We start from the raw sequence: 24,213 nt of genomic DNA, 5'->3' as shown, positions 1-24,213 counted from the left end.
CTAACTTCAAGTGAATATAAAGCCTTACCATTTTGGATTCGTAAGTATAAAGGGCTTTTAAAAGGGGAGGTTGTGGAGTGAGTAAGCTCTGCAAAGTATGGTCATCTTCTACCAAGCTGTCCACAAGCACCTTCAAATAGCCACTGTTAGAAAGATACAGAAGCCACTGCTGCTGCTTATCTACGGAGACAATCCGATCAAGTAGAGCCAGTGCCAGCATCTGACGGAAGAACAGATCAAAGTCCAAAATGTGGAGATGGCTACCAAAATCAACAACAGTAACTCCCTTTATCTGGAAATGTTTAAAAGTTTTCTTACAAGGAGAATGGCTGCCTGCAATACAATTCTCTCTCTCTCATTTTTTTTTTTTGAGAAAAATGTATGTATGTATCCAGAATCTTGATTTATTAATAAAAGAAAAAACTTCAGGGTAAAGTTATATTTCTGAAACAAAACCTAACACATTAAAATAATGGCATTAAATATATTTTAGCAAAATCTAAACATTACTTGTTGGAGGAAAGGGATTTTTAAAAATAGCTTTTTCCCTCCCAATTGTAAAGTTTCACATGCTCCTTGTAGAAAACAGAAAACTATACAGAAAATACATTATCTGATAAACACAGATTACTTTGTTCTATGTCTTCCCAAATTTTTTTTTTAACATAATTGAGAGCGTACTACATGATTCAAATGCCATGTAATTTTCCACCAGCAGGAAATTATCTTCTCACTGTATTATCACCAGTATGACATAATATTTTAAAGATATATAAATGCAAATACCCCTTGAAAAAGCAGAGGAAGATACATTCAGTATAAAAGCTATGTATCCAGCATTCTCTTATGCCAAGATCTTGATTAACCAGCATCTCTGCTGGTTAATTTCTACCAGTGTAAGGCAAATCTCAAAGTTAGCAAAAAGATTATTCTGAGGGTACAGTCTGAACTAATAAAGGATTCTGAACATAAGTAAACAAAACATATGAATGAACAAAACAGAAATTCCAAATTATAGTAAATAAGAAAATTCACTAAAATATATTACAGAAAATAATTCCCAATATATAACATACATTTGAAAAGCCAATCCAGTTTATGCCTTAATAAGTCAAAATATCTATCCAATTATAATACTAAGCAGGAGTTACTGTACCCTTCCAATCTCATGACCATCACAAGCATCTCGACAGACCACTTCCATGAGGGCAGCACCATAGCTCTCAATGATGGCTATGTTTTCTCGCTGTAATTTACTAAACACATCTTCAGGGGCGGTCAGCCTTTCCCACATGGTTTTCTTGGCTAAAGGGTTACAATAGAAGACATATGAAACACTCCAGCAAAAAGCAGTTTGGTAACAGAGTAATTACACCTCATACATGACGACAACAGAAAAATCCTTCCATTATTACCTGCACACAAAGACCCATCAATCGATGAGTCTAGGCAGGTAAACTTTAAGAACACAATGCACTATTCCATGAATGTACACTGAGATAACAATGGTATTAGGAAAAGGATAAACTATCCTTAAAGAAATAAAAATGAATTATGAAACCCCAGGAGAAACATTCCTGTATTTATTTCACTAATCAATCTGGTTTTATCTTTTATTGAGATCTATGAGAATTTGGCTACAAAGGAGCAGGTACAAAGTAGACAAAGATCTGCTTCCAAAAAACAGATATTTTATTCTTTTATATTTTTTAATTGAAATATTCATTAAAAAGAAAAGGTATACTCATTATGAAGATAATTTAAATTAATTTAATTTAATTTAATTCAAGGAACACTGATTAAAGATAGGATCATATGCTTTATATAGATTCCTGTAAACCTTTTAGAAAAGTTTCATAAATACACTACATACAGCAATAATCTGTATTTGAAACTAATCTTATGACTTTTCCCCAACTAGTACATGGTAGCAGTTTGTTTTTTTTTTAACATCTTTATTGGAGTATAATTGCTTTACATTGGTGTGTTAGTTGCTGCCGTATAACAAAGTGAGTCAGCTATACGTATACATATAACCCCATATCTCTTCCCTCTTGTGTCTTCCTCCCTCCCACCCTCCCTATCCCACCCCTTAGGTGGTCACAAAGCACAGAGCTAATCTCCCTGTGCTATGCAGCTGCTCCCCACTAGCTAACTATTTTATATTTGGTAGTGCATATATGTCAATGGTAGCAGTTTTTAAACTGAGGAAAGATTCTCAAGACAGGGTGATCAGAATGGAGGACAAACAAAGCAGGTTTAACCATGAAAAATAAAAGTAACACACAATGTGGCCTATATTCCACTATAAAGTTTGCAGCAGTCAAACCTTCAGAGTTTTAATGATATTTTCTCCCTAAAATATCTTTACCACTACTTTGATTTTATTTTAGTCATATTTAATTTCCAACAGTGTCAAAGCAGGGTATGAGATTATTAATTTTCTCAACTGTGTTACTTCCTTCGGTCACCTGGTCCCATCTACTTCTCTATTTCACCTCCCTCCACTCTCAACCTCCACCCCGACGCTGCCGCCACACTAGCCCTCAAATTCAGCACTTCCTTCAGTCTCAGGATCTTCGCACTAGCTGTTCTTTATATTCTTCCCCAGATCTTAGCATGGCTGCCTCCTCTTCATCATTCCAGCCTCTATCAAATATCACTTCCTCAGCTACATCCAGCTTCCCTCCTCCTCCCACCCCACACACAATATATCACAGTACTGTTTTATCTTCTCCACAGTACTTATTTATCAGATTTACTCAAATTATGTTATTTTTTAGTTTCCATGCTTGTATCTCTGTCTCCTCACATCAAATGTAAGCTTATTAACAACGGGATTCTGTCTTGTCTACCACTGTTTCTCCAGAATTTAGCACAGTGTCTAGCACATAGTAGAAGCTCCAATATTAATTACTGATTGATTGACAGCTTAAAGGCAAGTTTAGAAACTTTGCTCCAGGGATGCCACCAGATGCTCTCAGGGTCGGGTACCACGGTGGGTGGGTTTTCAGGAACCCAGCCTGAGGAGCTACGGCATCTCCTCTTCTGTTTTACGCATAGGATTGCCACAAAATTATCTGAATAAAGGCTTTGGACAAAAGTCTGAAAGCCACTACTTTATAGGTTTAACATTTTTTAGCCATGAATTCCTTAGTTCAAACATTGTGGTTGAAATGAGGGTAGAGAGATGCTGGCACATCACTCTAGAGGCTCTTCCACATAACCCCTCAGGTACCCCTGCAAGAACCCTAGGGCTTCACAATGAAATCTGAAAAACAATGGCTTGCAGAAGACCAGTTAAGTATCAAAGAAATATTTGATTTCAGTTTTCAAACTATGAATAGATCACAAAGTTCCAATATTACTACTGACAGAACTACTTAGAAATAAGAAAAATCTAATTCTACAGTTTAATTAGACCTTTCTTTAAACCGGACTCATAGACAGAGAACAGACTTGTGATTGCCAAGGGGGGTGGGAGGTGGGGGAGCGATGGAGTGGGAGTTTGGGGTTAGCAGATGAAAACTATTACATATATAGAACGGATAACAACAAAGTCCTACTGTATAGCACAGGGAACTCTATTCAATATCCTGGGATAAACCATAATGGAAAAGAATTTTTTTTTTAAAAAGTCCTTTCTTTAAAATCCTCATTTTTTTTTTTTTGGCCGTACCACGCGGCATGCAGGATCTTACTTAGTTCCCCAACCAGGAATCGAACCCACGCCCCATGCAGTGGAAGCCCGGAGTCTTAACCACTGGACCACCAGGGAAGTCCCTAAAATCCTCATTTTTTTAGGGAATTCTCAGGCGGTCCAGCGGTTAGGACTCCAAGCTTTCAATGCCAGTAGTTAGGACTCCACGCTTTCACTGCTGAGGGTCCGGGTTCAGTCCCTGGTTGGGGAACTAAGATCCCACAAGCTGCATGGCACAGCCAAAAAAAAAAAAAAAAAAAAAATCCTAATTTTTTAGGGGATAAATTAATTCATTAGAAACCACCAAGATGATTTCTTCTACTTCAATCTTTCCCTTCTTCCAACATACCATATAAACCACTGCCACACAAACTTTCCTAAATACCAACTTCTTCATATCAAATTAATCCCCTGCTTATGGCTAAGACATCCTCCTGGTTCTTTACTCCCTCCTAGTTTGGGCCTTGCCTGAAAAGCCCTCCATTTATTCTTATGTAAATGCAACCCCACCAGAAAAGTCCAGCAAAACTCTCGATTTCCTTTCTCTTCTTAACTCTTATAAAACTTGTAATTTATACTTGGGGTTGGCAAACTAAGGCTCATGGGCAAAATGTGATCTCCCACTTGTTTGTTTTTTTTGTTTTTTTTTTTAATTTTTAAAATTTATTTATTTTTGGCTGTGTTGGGTCTTCGTTTCCGCGCAAGGGCTTTCTCTAGTTGCGGCAAGCGGGGGCCACTCTTCATCGCGGTGTGCGGGCCTCCCACTTTCGTGGCCTCTCTTATTGCGGAGCACAGGCTCCAGACGCGCAGGCTCAGTAGTTGTGGCTCATGGGCCCAGCTGCTCCGCGACATGTGGGATCCTCCCAGACCAGGGCTCGAACCCGTGTCCCCTGCATTGGCAGGCAGATTCTCAACCACTGCGCCACCAGGGAAGCCCCTCCCACTTGTTTTTGTAAATAAAATTTTAATGCAGTATAGCATACGTCTCTGGCTTCTTTTGCACAATAATGGCAGAGTTGAGTAGTTGCAACAGAGAACATATGGCTTGCAAAGTCGGAATTAGTTATTATCTGGCCCTGTACAGAAAAAGCTTGCTGGCATCTGGTCTGTATCATCCAATTTAAGGCTTATTGTTTTATAAACACATATATTGCCATTTTTACTAGGATAAAAGATTTTATGAAAGCAAGAACCCAATTAATGTTTCCTGCTTCCTGGAACAACTAAAAATAATCAACCACCAAATGATTACTGATTTTTGTTTGTATTGTAAAAAGGGGAAATAATCTAAATGTCCAAAAATGGGTAGGCTAAATAAATTATGGTACATCCATAAGTGGCAAAATCTATACAGGTATTTAAAATGTTACTTAATGAGGCACGAAAAGCTGATAAAATACTAAATAGAAAAGGGAAGATTTAAATCAATAAAAAAAGATGGCTGGCTATAACCAAAATGTCGTGATAGTTATCTTAGAAGGGTAAAATGTGTGACTTTTCCTTTTGTTTGTTAGTATGTTCTAAATTTCCTATAATCAATATTTATTTTTAAATAAAAAAATAAAAGCTAAAAGATATTTTTTAAATATCTGATTATGAATTTTTAGTCAGGTTCTAAGGTTCTAGGACCTGACTCAGGTTGTAAAAAAAATAAAAGGAGTGGTGAGAAATGTACATCTAAATTCACATCAAGCATAAAGCCTGCACCCACTATACACATATATATAGCTATAGCTGGTATTTTTATTTTTATTTTTTTATTTTTATTTTTTGGCCACACCATGCAGCATGCAGGATCTTAGTTCCCCGACCAGGGATGGAACCCACGTCCTCGGCAGTGAAAGTGCAGCGTCCTAACCACTGAACTGCCAGGGAATTCCTGTAGCTGGTACTGTATTTTTAAGTCACTTATTGGAGTCGGATTCACAAGAACAGAGTTAACAACAGGCAAGATGCTCTATGAAATCCTTTTAGTCCCACTACTTTATGACTAAAATCAGAGGTGTACTTGTACTATAATTCTAGATCATACTAACACCTAGACCATAAAAACTGAAAATCTCATGATAGGATTCTAAAAAATTTAATAATGGCAAGAGATTATCTTTTCTAATCTCTTTTAAAAAGATGATTGGATATTATGGTTTCATAAACAAAGAACAACAGGAATATTCTTGATCAAAAGTCGCAATAGCCCAGAAGAATTATGAGCAGATCAGAAAATTCCTCATTCTTATTATAATTCCTAATTCTTATTTATAAATAAAAGATACTACCGAATACCATTAACTTGTCAAACTTAAAAAGAAAAGCCAGTTTAGAAGAAAATAGAACATATGAGAAAAACTTATAATAAAAGTGCTTAAAATTACAATTTAAACAATTTTAAAATTAAGAATTCAAACTGACATCTTCCATACAGCTATATCAATCAACTATAAATTAAAGTTGAATGATATGCTCCTAGAAAATGGAAAGTTAAAAATGAATCTGTTTTAAAAGCAATATAATCCATTTTACTGAAATTACAACAAAACATTCAAACAGGGCTAATCTCACAGAAATAAAAGTAAGGAGGATGCACTATATCCTCTACACTGAGGTGTTAGCATAACTTTATAGGTTGGCTTTATAAGCTTTTATTGAAAACATCAATCTGATTAAAAATATGCTGAAAAGTGTATATCTTCGTCATTATCAATCTGTTTTTAAATGTGAAATATTTTTATAATACTAGAGCTTAAGGAACAGATCAATAGAGAAATTAAGAACATAATAATTGGGGTTCATATTAAACATTTAGGCTCTGGTCAAATTATCCACTTTTTCCTTCTAGTGGTCACTGGTAGAAAAGAGAGAGAAAAAAAAAGGTGAAAAAAATACAAAGAGATATATTCATGATGTCAATGGCTGTCAACTAAGCCCCAGGAATTACAAATGCAAAAGCAATGTCTGATTTGAACTACACTGTTCTTAATTAAGGAAACATATAAGATCCTCCAAATAATTTTATCAAAAAAATATTGGGTTGGCCAAAAGGTTCATTTGGGTTTTTCCATATCATCTTACAGAAAAACCCAACTGAACTTTTGGGCCAACCCAATATATGCTTTGGTTCCTCCCCAGATCTACTGCATTGCCAGCTCAAAGTGATAGGATCCACCCATATGGATTTTCAGAAAATTAACTATATGCTTAAGAGACGTCTGAATTTCCTTTTCCCTAAACTGCTCATATCCTTTGCCCATTTTTCTGTTGGGTTATTGATTTGTAGATGCTCTTTATTTATTAGAAATTAGTCATTTGTAATATGAGCTACAAATACATTGCTGATACTGAATTCTAATTCTCAGATCTGTCAAAAAGAAGCAAGTCACTTAGCCTCTCTAAGTCAGATTCCTTTTATACCAAACAGGGAAAATGGCTGCCCAGTATTCCATACATACGTTTATATAAAAATAAAGAAAAAGTGGTATGAAAAAATAAGTATATAGACATTAAAAATTCAGTTTTTGTTTTAAAACAACAGAAAGTAGGTACACTGGCACAAAAGTATGTGCTCAATAAATATTTATTAAATTTAATATTTCTAATTTGAAAATTAAAAACACTAGTATCTAGGGAATAAAGTACTTTGCTATCTATCTAAAACAAGTCAAAATAAGCAGTAATTATGACTAAGATAAAAAAGCTACTTAAGGGATAAAATTGCTCTAAAAATAGATCATTTGAAAATTAAAAACAAAGGAGAGCAACTTCCCTGGTGGCACAGTGGTTAAGACTCCACGCTCCCACTGCAGGGGGCCCGGGTTCGATCTCTGGTCAGGAACCAGATCCCACATGCATGCCACAACTAAGGAGCCGGCGAGCCACAACTAAGACCCGCAACAACCAAAATGAGAAAAATAAAAATAAATAATAATAATAATAATAAAAAAAAGATAACAGATTTTTAAAAAAAGGAGAATCTTCTTTTATGGTCACACTGCTTTTACCACATCTTGATAATGACTTCTTATAAAGCACGTTGTAGAGCTCCACCTAGTGGTTAAGTGGTGATTTTTGCCAATTCAACTAAATACAATGTTAAAAAATTTTTTTAGTCAAGAGGAAAATGCGGGAGGTGTGTTGGCGGATTATCTCTCATAAAAAAAAACTCCTATTTGTTTAAAAAGTTTCTCTGAACTATTCTTTTTAACGACCTTAAAAATATTTTTGTGCATTATTTATGCTGGTAGGAAATTCCTATAAATACATCATTTGGCTCTTATTACATTCTAAGGGAGATATTATACAAAAATATATAGCCAGTAATGAATAATATGAGATAATCTAAGTCTTACACACAGAGTGGTTTTTAAGAATCTGTGTACAGGACTTCCCTGGTGGCGCAGTGGTTAAGAATCCGCCTGCTAATGCAGGGGACACGGGTTCGAACCCTGGTCCAGGAAGATACCACATGCCGCGGAACAACTAAACCTGTGCACCACAACTACTGAGCCTGTGCTCTAGAGCCCACATACCACAACTACTGAAGCCCATGTGCCTAGAGCCCGTGCTCCGCAACAAGAGAAGCCACCGCAATGAGAAGCCCGCGCACCGCAACAAAGAGTAGCCCCCACTCGCCGCAACTAGAGAAAGCCCGCGCGCAGCAACAAAGACCCAACACAGCCAAAAACAGATAAATAAATTTATAAAAAAAAAAAGAATCTGTGTACAAAATAACAAATACTCATTAAGGTTCTCAGAAAGCACAAGGAGCCCATTATGAGAAGGTACTTATGACAAGTTCTTAAATAGCAGAGTAACTCTGGCAAAGAGTATTATACGCTGGTCTCCTGAATAGTTAAAAACATTTTTCACATTTGGCGATGAAAGAATCCATATTATTAACTCTTATTTAAAAATGCTAACTATACGGGAATTCTTTGGCGGTCCAGTGGTTAGGACTCCGCGCTCTCACTGCCAAGGGCCTGGGTTCAATCCCTGGTTGGGTAACTAAGATCCCACAAGCTGAGCGGTGCAGCCAAAAAAAGAAAAAAAAAAAGAAAAAAGCTAACTACAGTTTACAAAGTTGATTTATCATTGCTTTAAATACACAGATCTTGGGCTTCCCTGGTGGTGCAGTGGTTAAGAATCTGCCTGCCGATGCAGAGGACACGGGTTCGAGCCCTGGTCTGGGAGGATTCCACATGCTGCGGAGCGACTAAGCCCGTGAGCCACAACTACTGAGCCTGCGCGTCTGGAGCCTGTGCTCCGCAACAGGAGAGGCCGCGACAGTGAGAGGCCCACGCACTGCGATGAAGGGTGGTGGCCCCCGCTCACCGCAACTGGAGAAAGCCCTCACACAGAAACGAAGACCCAACACAGCAAAAATAAATAAATAAATAAATTTGTAAATACACAGATCTTTTGACCAAGAAATTCAACTCCTTGGAATTTATCCAAGAAAAAATTCACATTAGTACAAAAAGACATATGTATGCTACTGATGAGAATTTAAACTGGTAGAAGGCCATTTGGTAGAATCTATTAAAATAAAAATGTGCACCCTCTTTCACATGGAAATTCCACCATGAAGTATCCTTCTTGAGAAATATATAGGCATATAAAAGAATATTTGATGCAGCTTTTTTGTGATAGTAAAAAATTAGAAACAATTTAAACACTTATGAATAAGGCAAATGGTTAAACAAATGGTACTTCTACACTACGGAATAACAGAGCTATTTTAAAAGATATGTACTGTATGTATTGTTCAATGGGACCAGAGGTGAGTGGGAGTTACAAAAATATATAAGCTAAAGTAGTATTTGAGGGTCTGTGTTTACATTACTTTTGTACCATTGTCACAATTTTAGAAAAACTAAACATTCTTCCTTGACTTTAGAGGAAGCACTTTGATTCCGTAAAGACTCATTTATTATAGCTTTGCTGAGCCAAAAGATGAAAAGGTGATTTTTTTTTTTTTAATTTAAAGTAACCAATCTCTAAAAACAGAAAAGACAGAAATCTAATTCTACCTGCTTCTAAGGTGTCTGGTTCATCCGGTCTCTGGGCAATCTGTAAGTAATAAAGCAGAGAGCCATACAGATGCGTCCTCACTCGCTGGAATCCGCCACCTAGGAAAATATAGCAGCGTAAAAACCTTTTTTCAAATTAAGTTAAAACAAATACAGAAGTTGTAAGTTACAGGAAATTTAGATGAAAAAACCTGTCTTCAAAATGAAGTCTAACAGTTTCTTCAATATGATATGAAGCGAAGAATCTCCAATAGAAGCAAACCCCACCACTGCATTCTCTGCGGGCGGAGGTGAGGTGCAAGAGTTATCAAGCACAAAAGCATAATGAGCCTCTCCGGGTCCCAAGACTACTGGTTGCTTCTGTTCTGTGCGAACGGCTTGGCTTAGGTGAGCGGTCAGGGTGAACACAGCACCTGCTACCACCGGCATTAACTCCTGTGCTGCTTCATCATCCAGTATCTTAAAGCAGAAAGACAAATCAGAGTGAGCACCCTGCTTTCAGCTACAGTCATTAACATGTCTTATACATTTAGCTTTTCAATTACCATAAGAATATAAGAATGGGCTTCCCTGGTGGTGCAGTGGTTAAGAATCTGCCTGCCAATGCAGGGGACACGGGTTCAAGCCCTGGTCTGGGAAGATCCCACATGCCGCGGAGCAGCTGGGCCCGTGAGCCACAATTACTGAGCCTGCGCGTCTGGAGCCTGTGCGTCTGGAGCCTGTGCTCCGCAACGAGAGGCCGCGATAGTGAGAGGCCCGCGCACTGCAATGAAGAGTGGCCCCCACCTGCCGCAACTAGAGAAAGCCCTCGCACAGAAACGAAGACCCAACACAGCCATAAATAAAATAAATAAATTAAAAAAAAAAGAATATAAGAATGGAATTGTATTGTTCAAACACAGTAGAAGCTAATACACAAAAAGAAATTTAAATAGAATGCTGGGTAATGTGTTCTTAACCAGAAGGGAGTCCTATCAGAATTCCCTAGAGGTTTTTCATGGACATTAACATAATGGCCTCACCACTAGAGTCTCCCATTCAGTAGGTCTAGGGTAAGATGTGTCATGTAGATTTTTAAAAAGCTTCCTAGAAAATTCTGATACACACTCTGGTTGAGAACCGTTACTGTACAGAGTTAATACCTTTCTCAAGGAAAGTCTTAACACTGGCATTGCACAACTCTATTTACTCCAAATGGAAAATGGGAAAAAAGGAGTGGCCAACTATATGTTTAAATGATATAAATATTCGTTTGGCAGTATAAAGTAACTTATGAAGCATGTCACCTTATCATGCACATCTTGTAAAATATCACGAATAATCAGTTGTCGATCCTCTGCCTGAATGAGGTCCTGAGGGCAAGCTGTCAGTATAATTTCTACCAGCTGCCTCCAAGACTCCAGAGCATGCCGTTTTGCATGAAGACACTGCAACAATTTGTTTCTTCCTACCACGTACTGAAGTACAGTGCTGATTTCCTAAAGCCACAGAAATTGAATTGCAAGGTTAACACACAGGCAAATAACGTCTTTCAACCAACAGGTTCCTATTTTTAACACTGTCAGTTAATCCGAAAACATTTATAGTATACTCTGGAAACCTTCCACATGCTTACAAGTCAGCAGATAACTTTTCACATTATACTGGTGGCCAAATTTTTAACACTGTCAGTTAATCCGAAAACATTTATAGTATACTCCGGAAGCCTTCCACATGCTTACAAGTCAGCAGATAACTTTTCACATTATACTGGTGGCCAAAGCTACGAAAAATAATAAATAAGGCTGTGTGTGTGTGTGCACGCACGCGTGTGTGTGTGTGTAAGGCAGGGGGCAGAGGTGACGTGGGTGGAAATGAGTTTTTAACCCTATCTTCTCTTTTCTTGCAACTGTCTAGTTATATTTACTCCGGAACACTAGAGTTCCCTAAAACCCAAGTTCAATGGCATGTTTCCTTGATGTGTCTTTTATTTCTTTGCTTCTTGCTTTGGCCTCACCAACTGTGTTTCCATGAATGTGGTTCTTCCCACCTGCTCTCTTACCCGTATCTCCCCATTTGTGGTGACAAATGACTCCTTCCTCGCTGATAGGGAGCATGTGAACTCTATTACACAATATGAAAAGGTTACAAAATCCTCAACTAGCTTAGCAGAAAAGATGTCATTTGTTCTGGCATCCAGACATTAACTTCAGTTCAGCTTTTAACAGTCACAAAGTCAAAAGTGAAAGATACCATTAAAATTTAACTTTTAAGTAGTTTACTAATAATGAACTAGAAGTCAATTCACTGTTTTGTCTTCTAACTGGCAATTTAAGTAGTTAAATAGTTAAAAGGTTAAAACTAACATATACTCAACAGGGCTTACCTCCATTAGTAGAGGTCTCTGTCCTATGGCTGCCATACCCTGAAGGGCATTTACTTCGGCTACAAGAACTCTATGAAGAAGCTATATAATTGAGAAATGAGAGAAAAATAAGACCATTTCAGACACTGGTAGAACAATAACCTAGCAATTACTCTAAACTGCCCTAGAGGGAAAAGTTTCAGATACCTTTATATATAATCTAATAGTGGCACTGTCCAGTTTCTGTCAAAAACAGTATATCCCTCACATGCCGGAGAGTGGTACCAAAGAGTGTCTGTGGCAGGAAAGTTAGTGGAACTGCACGGGATAGCTTCTTCCTACTAGTGAGGTGATTACCATTTACCTGGTAGAGAGTTAAATAGGTAAAACCACTCCATAGTTATAGCTGGGTAGCATGACTACTAAGAGGAAGGTGATAGGGAACCTTTTATAGAGGCAAAATTAGTGTGGCCTATTCAGTTTTCTTTCCTGACTGTTTGAAAAGTGAAAACCAGTCCAATAAACCAATATCTCTATCAGAAAATAAAAAGTTATTTTTTCCTTAACGACTCAAAGTCTGAACCACTTGATACTGCACATGCTCTAAAGAAACGCTCACCTTGACATTGCAGACTGTCTGTCCCCGTAAATTCTTGTGTTCACAGTTAGCAATAACTTGTTCAATCTGGGCCCGATCAAAGAAATCCAATTGCAAAGGCTCGGGGATCTCCTGACTGAAGTCAATGGAGTCGAGAATACTGAGAATTTTTCGACGTACTAGAAATAATAAAATGTAGTTCTATTTTACTTGGGACACTGAACAGAAGAGCTAACCACTGTACTCAGCTCACCCTCAAAGACAGCGCTATGTTCAGAAAGGACATCAGTCTGGAAATTGAAGACTGTGTTGAAATCTAAATTGGATTTTATTTCTAATACATTCATTTGCAAAAATATTGTTTTCCCATCCTATCATCTTAGTTATAAAAAAATTTTTTTTTGATGACAAGCAATCCTTTATATAGCTTTTCTACATCAGTTCAGAATTTGCAGATACAGGCATTAATTACCTCTTGAAATTTTATGCAATTTAATATAAACGTATCTACAAATTTATTACAAATTCAAAGGGCTTTTACCTTTTGTAGCAGTGTCAAAGTGCAGGAACCCAGAGACAGACCTATTTTCATCTTCTATTCCTCCTTCCCCATCTGTTGGAGCATCAGTAATAACAGATCAGAAAAAGAACAACACACTCATAAAATTTATTTGGAAATAACAAACACAAGGTATTTTATTTCTATGTCACTGTTTCTAGGTCAAAGAGCCCCTTGCAAATGGATAATTAAAATGCAAAGATGATGAGGACTTATCAACAACATTCATCTAATTCTTTCCGTCTCTATGAGATCCACTTCACAATTGTAGAGAGCATAATCAGAACCCCAAAAGAGGCAGGACCCAATCATGCCAGTGAGATGATTAGGAAAGCTTATGCTTAATTGGCATGCAAAATACGTATTAGAGTATCTTGGGTCATGCTGGCTCAGTGTGACAAACTCCACTGTGTATCTGTGTCTATGAATACACCAAATTGTGAATGCTCCAAACAACAATAAAATGGCAATTATGGGTGATTTTGTGTTTTAAGGAAAAGAATTCTAAAGGCAGAAAGAACTTGTTTGGCCTACAATCACATACTAACCATAAGATTCAGATCTGAGCTTGCATTCACACAGACCAGTCAGCAGCATAACAATACAAATGCCAACACATGTTCACCTGAGTATGGTTTCACTGGCATGTCATCCAGTAGGAGGTGAAGGAGCCTCTGGGTGTGTGACCGTTGGCGATTCAGAGAAGTCACCCTTAGTTCTATCGAGGCAGTCTTCATCAGCCATGACATTTGGTTCAGCATAGATATTTCATATTCTGGAATTGAAATATGAATGTTTAGTTTCCCAGTATAATAACACAAGATCAGAACAGACCTAAAATCCGCAACTCACCAGCTATTTTCCCATGTAACATAGCCAATAATTTATGAAAATTGGCACAATAATTTATCACTCTAGAAAATTAAAAAAGAAAAAAAACAGATGCCAAGGGAGAAAAAATAAACTAGTATATGTGTATGAAAGGTGAGCAAAAGCAATTGAAGATCAAAAGAGAATCAAGTTTCTGTCAACAGAATAATTTCACACAGACGTAGAGGATTCTGAGTCTACCATAACAGATGCAGGCCATCAAGTGTGTGGTGGTGGGAGACGGCACTGTAGGTAAAACTTGCCTCCTCATCAGTTACACGACCAATGCCTTTCCTGGAGAGTATACCCCACTGTCTTTGACAACTATTCTGCCAATGTTATGGCGGATGGAAAACTGGTGAATCTGGGCTTGTGGGATACAGCTGGACAAGATGATTATGACCTATTACGCCCCCTATCCTATCCGCAAACAGATGGATTCTTAATTTGCTTTTCTCTTGTGAGTCCTGCATCGTTTGAAAATGTTGGCGCAAAGTGGTACCCTGAAGTGTGACACCACTGTCCCAACACTCCTATCATCCTGGTGGGGATGAAACTTGATCTGAGGGATGATAAAGACACAATTGAGAAACTGAAGGAGAAGAAGCTGACACCCATCACCTACCCGCAGGGCTTGCCATGGCCAAGGAGATCGGTGCCATCAAATGCCAGGAGTGCTCGGCGCTCATGCAGCGAGGCCTCAAGACAGTTTTTGATGAAGCTACCTGGGCAGTTCTCTGCCCACCTCCCGTCAAGCAGAGAAAGAGAAAATGCCTGCTGTTGTGAATGTCTGGGGCCCTCCTGCCTGTCCCGTCCCCCAGGACCCTTTGTACGCTTTGCTCAAACGGTGAAGACTTTGCACTCAATGCCAAGTTTTTGTTACAGATTAGTTTTTCCATAAAACCATTTTGAACCAATCAGTAATTTCCAGGTTTTGTTGGTTTAAAGTGTAAGAGTTCAAACTTTCACATTCTATTAAAGTTTAGCCCTAAAACAACAAGCTTCCTTAAAGCTTTATTCTTCAAAGCCCCTATTCTTGCTCAGATTGAGAGTTGCCAAAACACCTTGTGAACTAAGTTGCACTGCGGGGCTAAGAACACTAACCACTAAACTGTTTAAAGACCTTTGCTTGGAAGAGACTGTAGCTTCTGAGGCAGGAGATGCAGACGCTCGCTAATGAGTTTCAGACGTGAAGAGCAGTACAGCCTCCTTCCCGAAACGCTGTCATTTAATGCATCCTGATTGACCAGCCCATGTTCACTACCTAACATTGTACTTTACATCATAATGAATGAATGTAACAGCTCGGCTCTTTGGATCAATCTTTTTGATTTCACAGTGAGATTTCTAGAACAAGTTAGTGTATTAGCCTTTGTGAGATTTTGAACAGAGCTCTTACTCCCGTGCTCCCTCCGATGAAGCATTCTGCTCTGGCCGTGGGTGCGCTGGGTGGCGTGTGTGGAACGCTTGTGATCAGAGGATGAAGACAGTATTTTAACAAAATATGGAGATTAATTTACACTACATTGTATACGTAATAATAAAACTTTTAAAAGTGTCACAGGTAAAAGTTTTAAAAGGTTAATTTCTCTCAATTGCAGTAGATGATGAAGAAAGGTCAGTATTATCAGTAAGTGTTTTCTTAAGCTTTTCCTTTTCCTTAAACCTGCCTATCCCTCCTGAAATTGGGCATTTAATGCACCTTTGACCTGGTCATTCTCATAGTTGCAAACTTAGTAAGTGCTTTTCTTATAGAAACCCCCCCCTTTTTTTTTTTACAAATTTTTTTATTTTATTTATTTATTTTTGGCTGCATTGGGTCTTCATTGCTGCTTGTGGGCTTTCTATAGTTGCGGCGAGCGGGAGCTACTCTTTGTTGCGGTGCACAGGCTTCTCATTGCAGTGGCTTCTCCCGTTGCAGAGCACGGGCTCTAGGCACGCGGGCCCAGCAGTTGTGGCTTGTGGGCTCTAGAGTGCAGGCTCAGTAGTCGTGGTGCACGGGCTTAGTTGCTCTGTGGCATGTGGGATCTTCCCAGACCAGGGCTTGAACCCATGTCCCCTGCATTGGCAGGTGGACTCTTAACCACTGCGCCACCAGGGAAGCCCCTAGAACCCCTTCTTAATGAGCAATATGCGCCTCCTTGTATTATAAAATCTTTCTGAATATGCATTAGAAAAATTTTTTTGTAGATTAGTAAAAGTGCATTCCTGTTTTCATGTTACTTTATTCAAAGCCAGTAAGTGCTTTCCTTGGTCTTCTAGTAACTAGGTATAAAAATCATGTGTTGCAGCTTTACAGTTTTTAAAATACTTCAGATATTCTTAAACTGTAAACCTTGCCAGATCACCGACACTGCACCTGGACTAATAACACTGACCCCCCCACCGCTTGCCTCACTGAGTGCACACACGCTTCCTGTCCTTGCCCGAACGATGTTCCTTGGGATCTCTGAGGTTCTGTCAACCCTGTGCTCATGCTAACAAAGTTCTGCACAACTTACCCACTGGCAAGAATATGAGCTTGGACCTTTCAACCACCAGAACAAAATTTTTTAAGCTGACAGTTGCAGAATGGTGGAGTGTTTTTACATTGATCTTTTGCTAATGCGATTAGCAGTATGTTTTGCATGTATGAGTTAATAAATCCTTGAATCACGAAAATAAAAAAGAAAACCCAAGTAATTCTCAAATATTTAACTTGTTTAAAAAAAAACACTATCATAAAATTTGATTCTTATTTCAGAAAACAAATACATTTTTAAAAACTAAAATAAATCTAAATTGCATAATTTTATGATGTCTTGAGACTATGAAGGACATTTGGTCTAATATATAATTAGGACTGGGAATGTCTTATACAATAGAAGTTTTTGAATCCAATATTATCTCAATATGCCTGGCTTTGAAGTCCTAAATTATGACAGTTTTATAAATATAGAATTCACCAAACACTACTACTACTGCTAGTAATAATGATTACAAGCAAAGCTAGATCAATTTTTTAAAAGTACAAAGCATAATAGGCAAGATATTAACTGTTTTTTTCTAATTAGGTATTAAAAAGGGTTTCTTTAAAACTTTCTTAAAATCTTAGGGCTAAAAATAAAATACACTTATTACGAAAATGAAGTGAAAATTTTTGCCACTAGGTAATTCCCAACAGTCTCTCACACCACACTCTAAAAAGTAAACAGAAGCTGATAATTACTAGTAATGGAAATTTATTATGAAATTTGTAAGCCTAGATTTCCTAAAACATAAAGATGATGCAAAATAAACTTTAAAAAAACTCAATAAAACCACTACTGTCTGGATATAATATGAACTCAGAAAACTTATAACTTGATCAAAAAGAAAATTATATAAAATAGAATCCTATAAAACATAGATAGCCTGGGATAACTGTGTTGATCAGGCCAATAAACTAAAGTTATAAATAGTTTCCATCGTAATTAGTTTTCTATTTTTCATTTCAAGACCTGAATTTGTTTCAATATATACACAAGAAACAAAAGTAAAACAGATTTTTATGAAACAATTTCACTCAAAAAATCTAAATTTCCAAAATCTTTTTATATAAATATTTTCTTATCCCTTCAACACAATTTTAAAATTTTATTTGCTAGTAAAAGAATCAAATTCCATACTTAACAGGCTATTTTTAAATAATTTTATGCTGGCAGTTAAAACATCAGGTTTCTCAAGCACAAATTACAAAAGCAACCCAAAGGAACAAAGAAGCAAAGTAATAAAATGAGAACAGAATTCCACAAATTCTAAAACTGCTACCCCCAACTGTTATGAAATTAAAATCACTCAACACATATTTTACAGATTTGTTTTAATAATAAGGGAAAATAATGTCCTACCTTTGTTAGAAAATGGTAAATGTTGCAACTGAGAAAATAAGAAGTCCTGGCTGGTTCTCAAGTATCTCATAGTAGGACCAGATGTATCAGAGCATGCACATAACTGATATATCACCTAAAGAATTACAGTAAAATAAGAAAACTCCCAAATCAGCTGTTTATATTATACATTTTAAGATAAAAGGCGAACTTAAATCTACTAAGTGGAAACTAAGACCCATTAGCAACTAAAGCAAAATGGATAAACACATGTACATATAAAATAAAAGCTCAGAGTTACATGCAGTTCTTGGCACACTAACTCAAAATATACTGGAATACAATTGGAGAATGCTGACAACAGTACTATAGGACTAATCTTGAAATCACCCTAAATATATTAATATTGAGTTGGCCAAAAAGTTTGTTCAGGTTTTTCCATAAGATGTTATGAAAAACCCGAATGACATTTTTGGCCAACTCCAATATATATACATGTAGTTAATTAACAAGTTTTAGTATTTTAACTATTATTAGTAGCAAATTACTCAGAAGTAACTTCTAAAAACCAAGGTTATGTATTAATCAGTTGATAAAAATGTTGGGATCAGAGAATCCCTTGCAGGTATCTAACCCTATGTATTCCCAAAGAGCAATGGTTCAGTATTCACCAATTCAGTGTCCGCTGTGACTATACAACTAGTAATGACAATGGACTGTAAATTCAATTTGTGTCTAGAAATACAGTCTTAAGAAAAATATAAAATAACAAAAGGTAACTAAAGATGTTGAGTAAAGCAGAGTAAAAAGACTAGAAACAACCTAAGTGTAATTTATATTGTAGCAGCATAGAAAGTTTATGGGGGGGGAGGGGCCACAAAACTGTATGTCTACTGAACATACCTAAATAAATAACATGTATACCCAAGGTAAAGATAAGAAGGGAACACAAGGTAAAGCTTAAGTACTTGCAGATGTATGCTTGTCTTTCAAACAGCTTTGATACTGTTTTTGACACTCTATACTGAACTTCTCAAAACAAAACCAAGTTATTCATATTAGATGGTAAGTTAAGAAGATTCAAGAACAGATGCTCAAATATGCTCAGATATGCGAGAAGTAATACTATTAGAGGGAGAAGGACACAATAGTGAGTTCCAAAAGCATGACAAGCCACTTTACAAGGGTTTGCGTGATACACTTCCTAGTTCCCAAGACCAGGTAGGAAAAATCTCCATCGTTAAAGTGAAGAGAGCAAAGGCACAAGATTCAGTGTCAACTCTTCAACCAGAAGACCTCATACTGCTGGATGATGAAAGTATCAACAAGGCCCAAATTATTTCCCTTCCATATGATCAAATTTATTTTTAAACTAACAAGCTCTTCTTAGAGGTTTAATTTTTTCCTGAAGCATAGTGAAGTATAAACCTAGAGGTTGGAACTTCCCTGGTGGCACCATGGTTAGGAATCTGCCTGCCAAAGCTGGGGACACAGGTTTGTCCCCTGGTCCGGGAAGATCCCACATGCCACGGAGCAACTAAGCCCGTGTGCCACAACTGCTGAGCCTGTGCTCTAGAGCCCGCGAGCCACAACTACTGAAGCCCGCGCACCTAGAGCCCGTGCTCCGCAACAAGAGAAGCCACCACAATGAGAAGCCCGCGCACCGCAAGAAAGAGTAGCTCCCGCTCGCCGCAAGTAGAGAAAGCCTGCGCGCAGCAACAAAGACCCAACACAGCCTAAATAAATAAATAAACAAGCAAACAAACAAATAAATAAACCTAGAGGTAAAGGAAGCCTCTTTCATAAAAAATGGAGCAGTGCTTCTTGTTAAAATGCAGATTCTGACTCAGCAGGTCTAGAGAGGGGCCTGAGATTCTGTGCTAACAAGCTCCCAAGAGGTGATGCTGACGATGCTGGTCCACATTTTGAGTAGCAAAGTCAGAGCACGTGTAATAAACTGGCGGACTGCTGGTTTAGACATGTTTTGTTTGGCCAGTACAGTGTTTCTAAAATCAGAGGTTCTGGCAAACCAGGGCCTGCATCCCAACAGGATAAAAATGAGAAGGGGCTGAGTAGCAGGGCATGTGCTCTCCAGTCTGCCAGATTGTCCTCTCCCTCCCCTCCCCATCTATTTGTCTTAAATCTGGTTTCATTCACTTACTTCACCTGCCTAACTCCTTTAACCCAGATGATTAACCTTATCAATTGCTTCTACCTAAATATGTCAAAATCTGTAACACTGTGCTAAAATATACATCAAGTTTGTTCCCAAATTAAGGGATTCACAGGAAGACCTAGCTGTAGTACTTAGAAGTGAAGGGTTGTTTGGATAGCTAGAGGATAGAGGAAAACAGTAAAGAATTACAAAAAGAAAAACAGGAAAATAACAAAGAAAAATCTCCATGTTACTATAAGTTAATGACGCATTTCTTATCATGAAAATGAGAGTCAGGGTGTCACTTAAATTGAGAAATTAGTCGTATCTTATAAAGCCTAGTTCTTAAAACACTTATAAAATGAATAAAACAAGAAATAAACAAAAGAATAAAACAAGTAAGACAACAGTTCTCATTACAGTTTAAACTTACATTAATTTCACTGTCTACCACCTTACATATAGCTGTAGGGCTGCATAATTTACATGGTTCTTAAAAAGTACTTTCACTTACATTCTTGCATTCTCATGTAAGTCTCACAACAGCCCATTTCACAGATTAAAAACTCAGAGAAGTTTCATGGCATGCCCAAGGTGACGTAGCTAGTTAAGGGGCAGAGATAGGAACCAGAGGTCTTCTGACTCAAATCTACTACTCTCGTCACCAAAAAGAAACAACTTGAAACACAGCATCCTTGAAAAGTTCCCACATTATCTGGTCTAAATGCATCCAACTTCCCTTATTTTTCAAATGATCAACATATAGGATCATGTAGATCTACAGGATTTTTATCCATAAATGAAAGACTGGTCAAACTTCTAAATGAAACTCATTTCAATTCAGTCATACTGTTATACTTTCATATCTGCGATGGAATCAACCATCTAATTAAGCTTCTTCTCCTAAGTGCTACAAAGTGCAGCCCTCTGTATACCTGGTAACACAGCTCAGCGAGTTGAGGAGATTCTCTCACTGCCACCGGGCCTGTTCTCCCTTCAGTTCCCTTCTCCAAGATGTTTAAGATGGCATGAAGGCAGGTCCGAGGGCAACCTAACACTCCTGCATAAAACCAAAAGGAAATTCAGCTTCTCTTTTCAAATGTCTGCATTAGAAACCTTAAAATACCTTTATAAAACTTAAATTCCATACACATATACCCTACCATAAACATCCTTTCAAATATTGATACAGAAAATTTATTAAATACTAACTTTTCAAGGCTTAGTTTGTCCACACTTGATCTAAGTCCTAAAGATTGGCCCATCACATTACCTTTCATACATTATTTATTTCTTTCAGTGAATTATCCCATGAGCCTGGAATTTAATAAATGACCATTTAGCAACATAAATATGAAAAGAAATAAATGCCTATGTGTCTTAATGGCTATACCTGGGTCTTGTAGGTTTGTGGTACTGACAGGTTTCTTCAATTCAAAGCCCAATAGGTAGAGAGCAAGATTTGGTGGATTGCGTTCCAGAGAGGTGATGAGAAGATTCAAGATGTGGATTCTTGTTTCATGATGGATTCCAGCTAATTTCTTTTCAAGTTCTGATCCTTAATGTGGAAATCACAAAACAATAAAAAGTTAACATAAATCAAATGGAAAAATACAAAACTTGTATCCCAAACCTCCATGTTTTCTTTAGTTTTAGTTTACTTGATTAGCCATTACATTAAGTTCAGATTTAAGAGGTTTCCTTGATTAGCCATTACATTAAGTTCAGATTTAAGAGGTTTCCCAAAAGCCTTATATACTTTTATGCTAGCAAATTCTCAAATTTCTCTTACATCACCACTAGGCATTCTACAGTTTTCTTTATAGTAAGCATTTACATAAAATAAAAAATATACATGTTAATCTAAGACATACCCTCTTCTAGACGTACAAATTCTTCTGTATCTTCACTATCCAAACACTCCACAAATCCAGCCATCAGCTTCTGACTTACACTCTGAAGTCATATAAAGATTTTAAAATGACTAAATATTAGAGAAACTATGATAAATATGATATATATTTATAAACATTTTTCTATAAAGAAAAAAGGCAAATCTGTTCCAAGGAAAGTATTTAGGTTTTAGTTACATTTTTAATTAATATAAAACTGAGTTCCTTAACTGAGTGCCATTTAGCTTGCTATAGAAATAAAGAAACAAAAACTTTTAAAGTTTATTGGTTTTAAAACTTGCTTCACTAATTTTCTTTCCCAAAGAATCAAACTAGTTTTTTTTAAAAATAACATTAAATTGCTATTTCATAACTTCTTCATTATATACTCAATGCTATCAGATCGTAACTAAAATATAAAATAAAATTCTCATCTTCTCTCTTTAGAAACGTACACGTACACCAGTTTTATGTTTCTGGGCTGAGAGACTAGATACTACTTTACCTCCTTTAAGAACTCTAGTAGGATGCTATGGGGACTTCCCTGGTGGTCCAGTGGTAAAGAATCCATCTTCCAACGCAGGGGGGTTTGTTCCCTGGTCGGGGAACTAAGATCCCACATGCCGCAGGGAAACTAAGCCCACACGCCTCAACTAGAGAGCCTGCATGCCGCAGACTACAGAGCCCACACGCTCTGGAGCCCGTGCACCACAACTAGAGAGAGAAAACCTGCAAGCCACAACTAGAGAGAAGCCAGCGTGCCGAAACGAAGAGCCCGCGCGACACAACTAAGACCCAACGCAGCCAAAAAAAATAAAAATAAATAGATACACTTAAAAAAAATAAAAAAAATAAAAAACAAGAACTCTAGCAGGACGCTAAAATTGGTAATAACAATTCATACTCAAATGAATGCCAGCAAACTGAAAATCTTCATTCAACATCCCCTAATTAATTATGTGGTTTCATGAACTTCATCCAAAAACCAGATTAGACATCTGTATTTTACTATAAATAATCGTTCTCAACCTGGGCAGTACTGCCACTCCAGAAGGCACTGAGAAATATGTGGGGGCATTGTGAGTCATCACAACTAGACATTACTGCTGACAGACAGTGGCAGGGGACCAGGGATGCTAAGAGTCCTGCAATTCGAGGGACAGTTACACATAAAATGAAGATCTGTCCCACCCAGAATGCCAGAAGAGTCCCTGTTTCAAAACATGGAAAGACAATAATATTCTTCAACTAGCAAGAGCAGTGACTACCAGCATAAAATACAAAAGGACAAATGTCTATAAAGAGAAAGAAAAATAGCAGATTCCCCAGTTATAGCTATTCAGTGAATAGAAAGAGAACTATTATAAATTGGACTAAAAGAGGAAAACATCTAAAAACATTCTCCAGTGTATCAAATGAAGTGACACAAATGTGGGTCACCAAAAAGCCATAGAAGTAGACAACTCACAACAGTGAAATCAGAATTGCAGAGGCTCACTCACCACAGAGGCAACTGAGGAAGGGTGAAACAAAGGATGCAAAAAACAAACAGAAGTTGCATTTACAAACCTAATAATCACTTTAATGTGCCTGGAGTAGCAACAGTCTCATTAGGCCATACAGTCACATACCATAATATAGAGTATAATCACATACTGTAGTATATGTAGTATCACTGCGAATGCTATTATCGTCAAACACAAATCACAGCCCAGCACATGGGTAGGCTTTCACCCATCATATACAAATATACTTACTCTCAGAATTTTTCCACATACAAGAATAAGATGTACTCAGGAAACACCAAAAAATAACAACAACAAAATCAGTTACCTGGTCATGTGTGAAATCTCCAACCAATTTTATCTGAATATTGGAATTGCAAGAGATACAGCAGAGGATCTTGGCACTTTCAAAAGCCAATTCTGGATTAGTATTGCCATGATATAGGTATCTTTAAAACAAGAGAACGTTTGAGGAACTATGTGATGAAATTTTTGCTTCTTACTATTCTCGATACAGGACATTTAGAATCAGGGCTTCCCCTACCCATACAGCACTTTTGGGTAAATTAGACAAAGGTTTCCCCTTCTAACTAGATGTAACCTGTTACGGGTTGAATCATGTTTTCCCAAAATTCATATGTTGATAGCCAAACCCAGAATGACCTTATCTGGAAATAGAGTCTTTGAAGATATAATTAACCAAGCTAAGATGAGGTCAT

At 37.4% G+C, this 24,213-nt stretch overlaps 1 protein-coding gene, 1 long non-coding RNA gene and 1 pseudogene across 4 annotated transcripts in view; 1 reads left to right on the top strand and 2 right to left on the bottom strand.

Moving 5' to 3' along the window:
• NUP205 (nucleoporin 205) overlaps positions 1 to 24,213 on the bottom strand; it is an 85,984-nt gene that overhangs the window by 23,781 nt on the left and 37,990 nt on the right. For both annotated transcript variants that reach the window (XR_014246364.1, XM_082398056.1), the window contains exons 19-32: positions 23,823 to 23,943; positions 21,972 to 22,053; positions 21,491 to 21,655; positions 21,033 to 21,157; positions 17,964 to 18,078; positions 13,850 to 13,999; positions 13,207 to 13,278; positions 12,687 to 12,844; positions 12,089 to 12,169; positions 11,010 to 11,201; positions 9,915 to 10,182; positions 9,724 to 9,822; positions 1,157 to 1,305; positions 29 to 220 (exon numbers count right to left, since the gene is read on the bottom strand). Coding sequence is in view for 1 of the 2 variants with exons in the window: in XM_082398056.1 (XP_082254182.1) it covers positions 29 to 220; positions 1,157 to 1,305; positions 9,724 to 9,822; positions 9,915 to 10,182; positions 11,010 to 11,201; positions 12,089 to 12,169; positions 12,687 to 12,844; positions 13,207 to 13,278; positions 13,850 to 13,999; positions 17,964 to 18,078; positions 21,033 to 21,157; positions 21,491 to 21,655; positions 21,972 to 22,053; positions 23,823 to 23,943 (1,969 nt within the window). In the remaining variant the exon portion in view is untranslated. The remainder of the gene's footprint in view (positions 1 to 28; positions 221 to 1,156; positions 1,306 to 9,723; positions 9,823 to 9,914; positions 10,183 to 11,009; positions 11,202 to 12,088; positions 12,170 to 12,686; positions 12,845 to 13,206; positions 13,279 to 13,849; positions 14,000 to 17,963; positions 18,079 to 21,032; positions 21,158 to 21,490; positions 21,656 to 21,971; positions 22,054 to 23,822; positions 23,944 to 24,213) is intronic.
• On the bottom strand, positions 4,293 to 9,714 carry LOC309631587. Its single transcript, XR_014246386.1, has 2 exons — positions 5,681 to 9,714; positions 4,293 to 5,410 (listed from the first exon to the last, which is right to left on the bottom strand). It is a non-coding gene; the product is annotated as an uncharacterized lncRNA (long non-coding RNA).
• LOC309631574 (ras-related C3 botulinum toxin substrate 1 pseudogene) lies at positions 14,006 to 17,182 on the top strand (annotated as a pseudogene). Its single transcript has one exon. The product of its transcript is annotated as a ras-related C3 botulinum toxin substrate 1 pseudogene (transcript).

The sequence above is a fragment of the Balaenoptera borealis genome, assembly GCF_965194805.1.
Source record: "Balaenoptera borealis genome assembly, chromosome: 7".
Lineage (NCBI taxonomy): Eukaryota > Metazoa > Chordata > Mammalia > Artiodactyla > Balaenopteridae > Balaenoptera > Balaenoptera borealis.
Note: the sequence above shows the minus strand (reverse complement) of the source record. Positions and strands in the feature narration are given on the sequence as shown.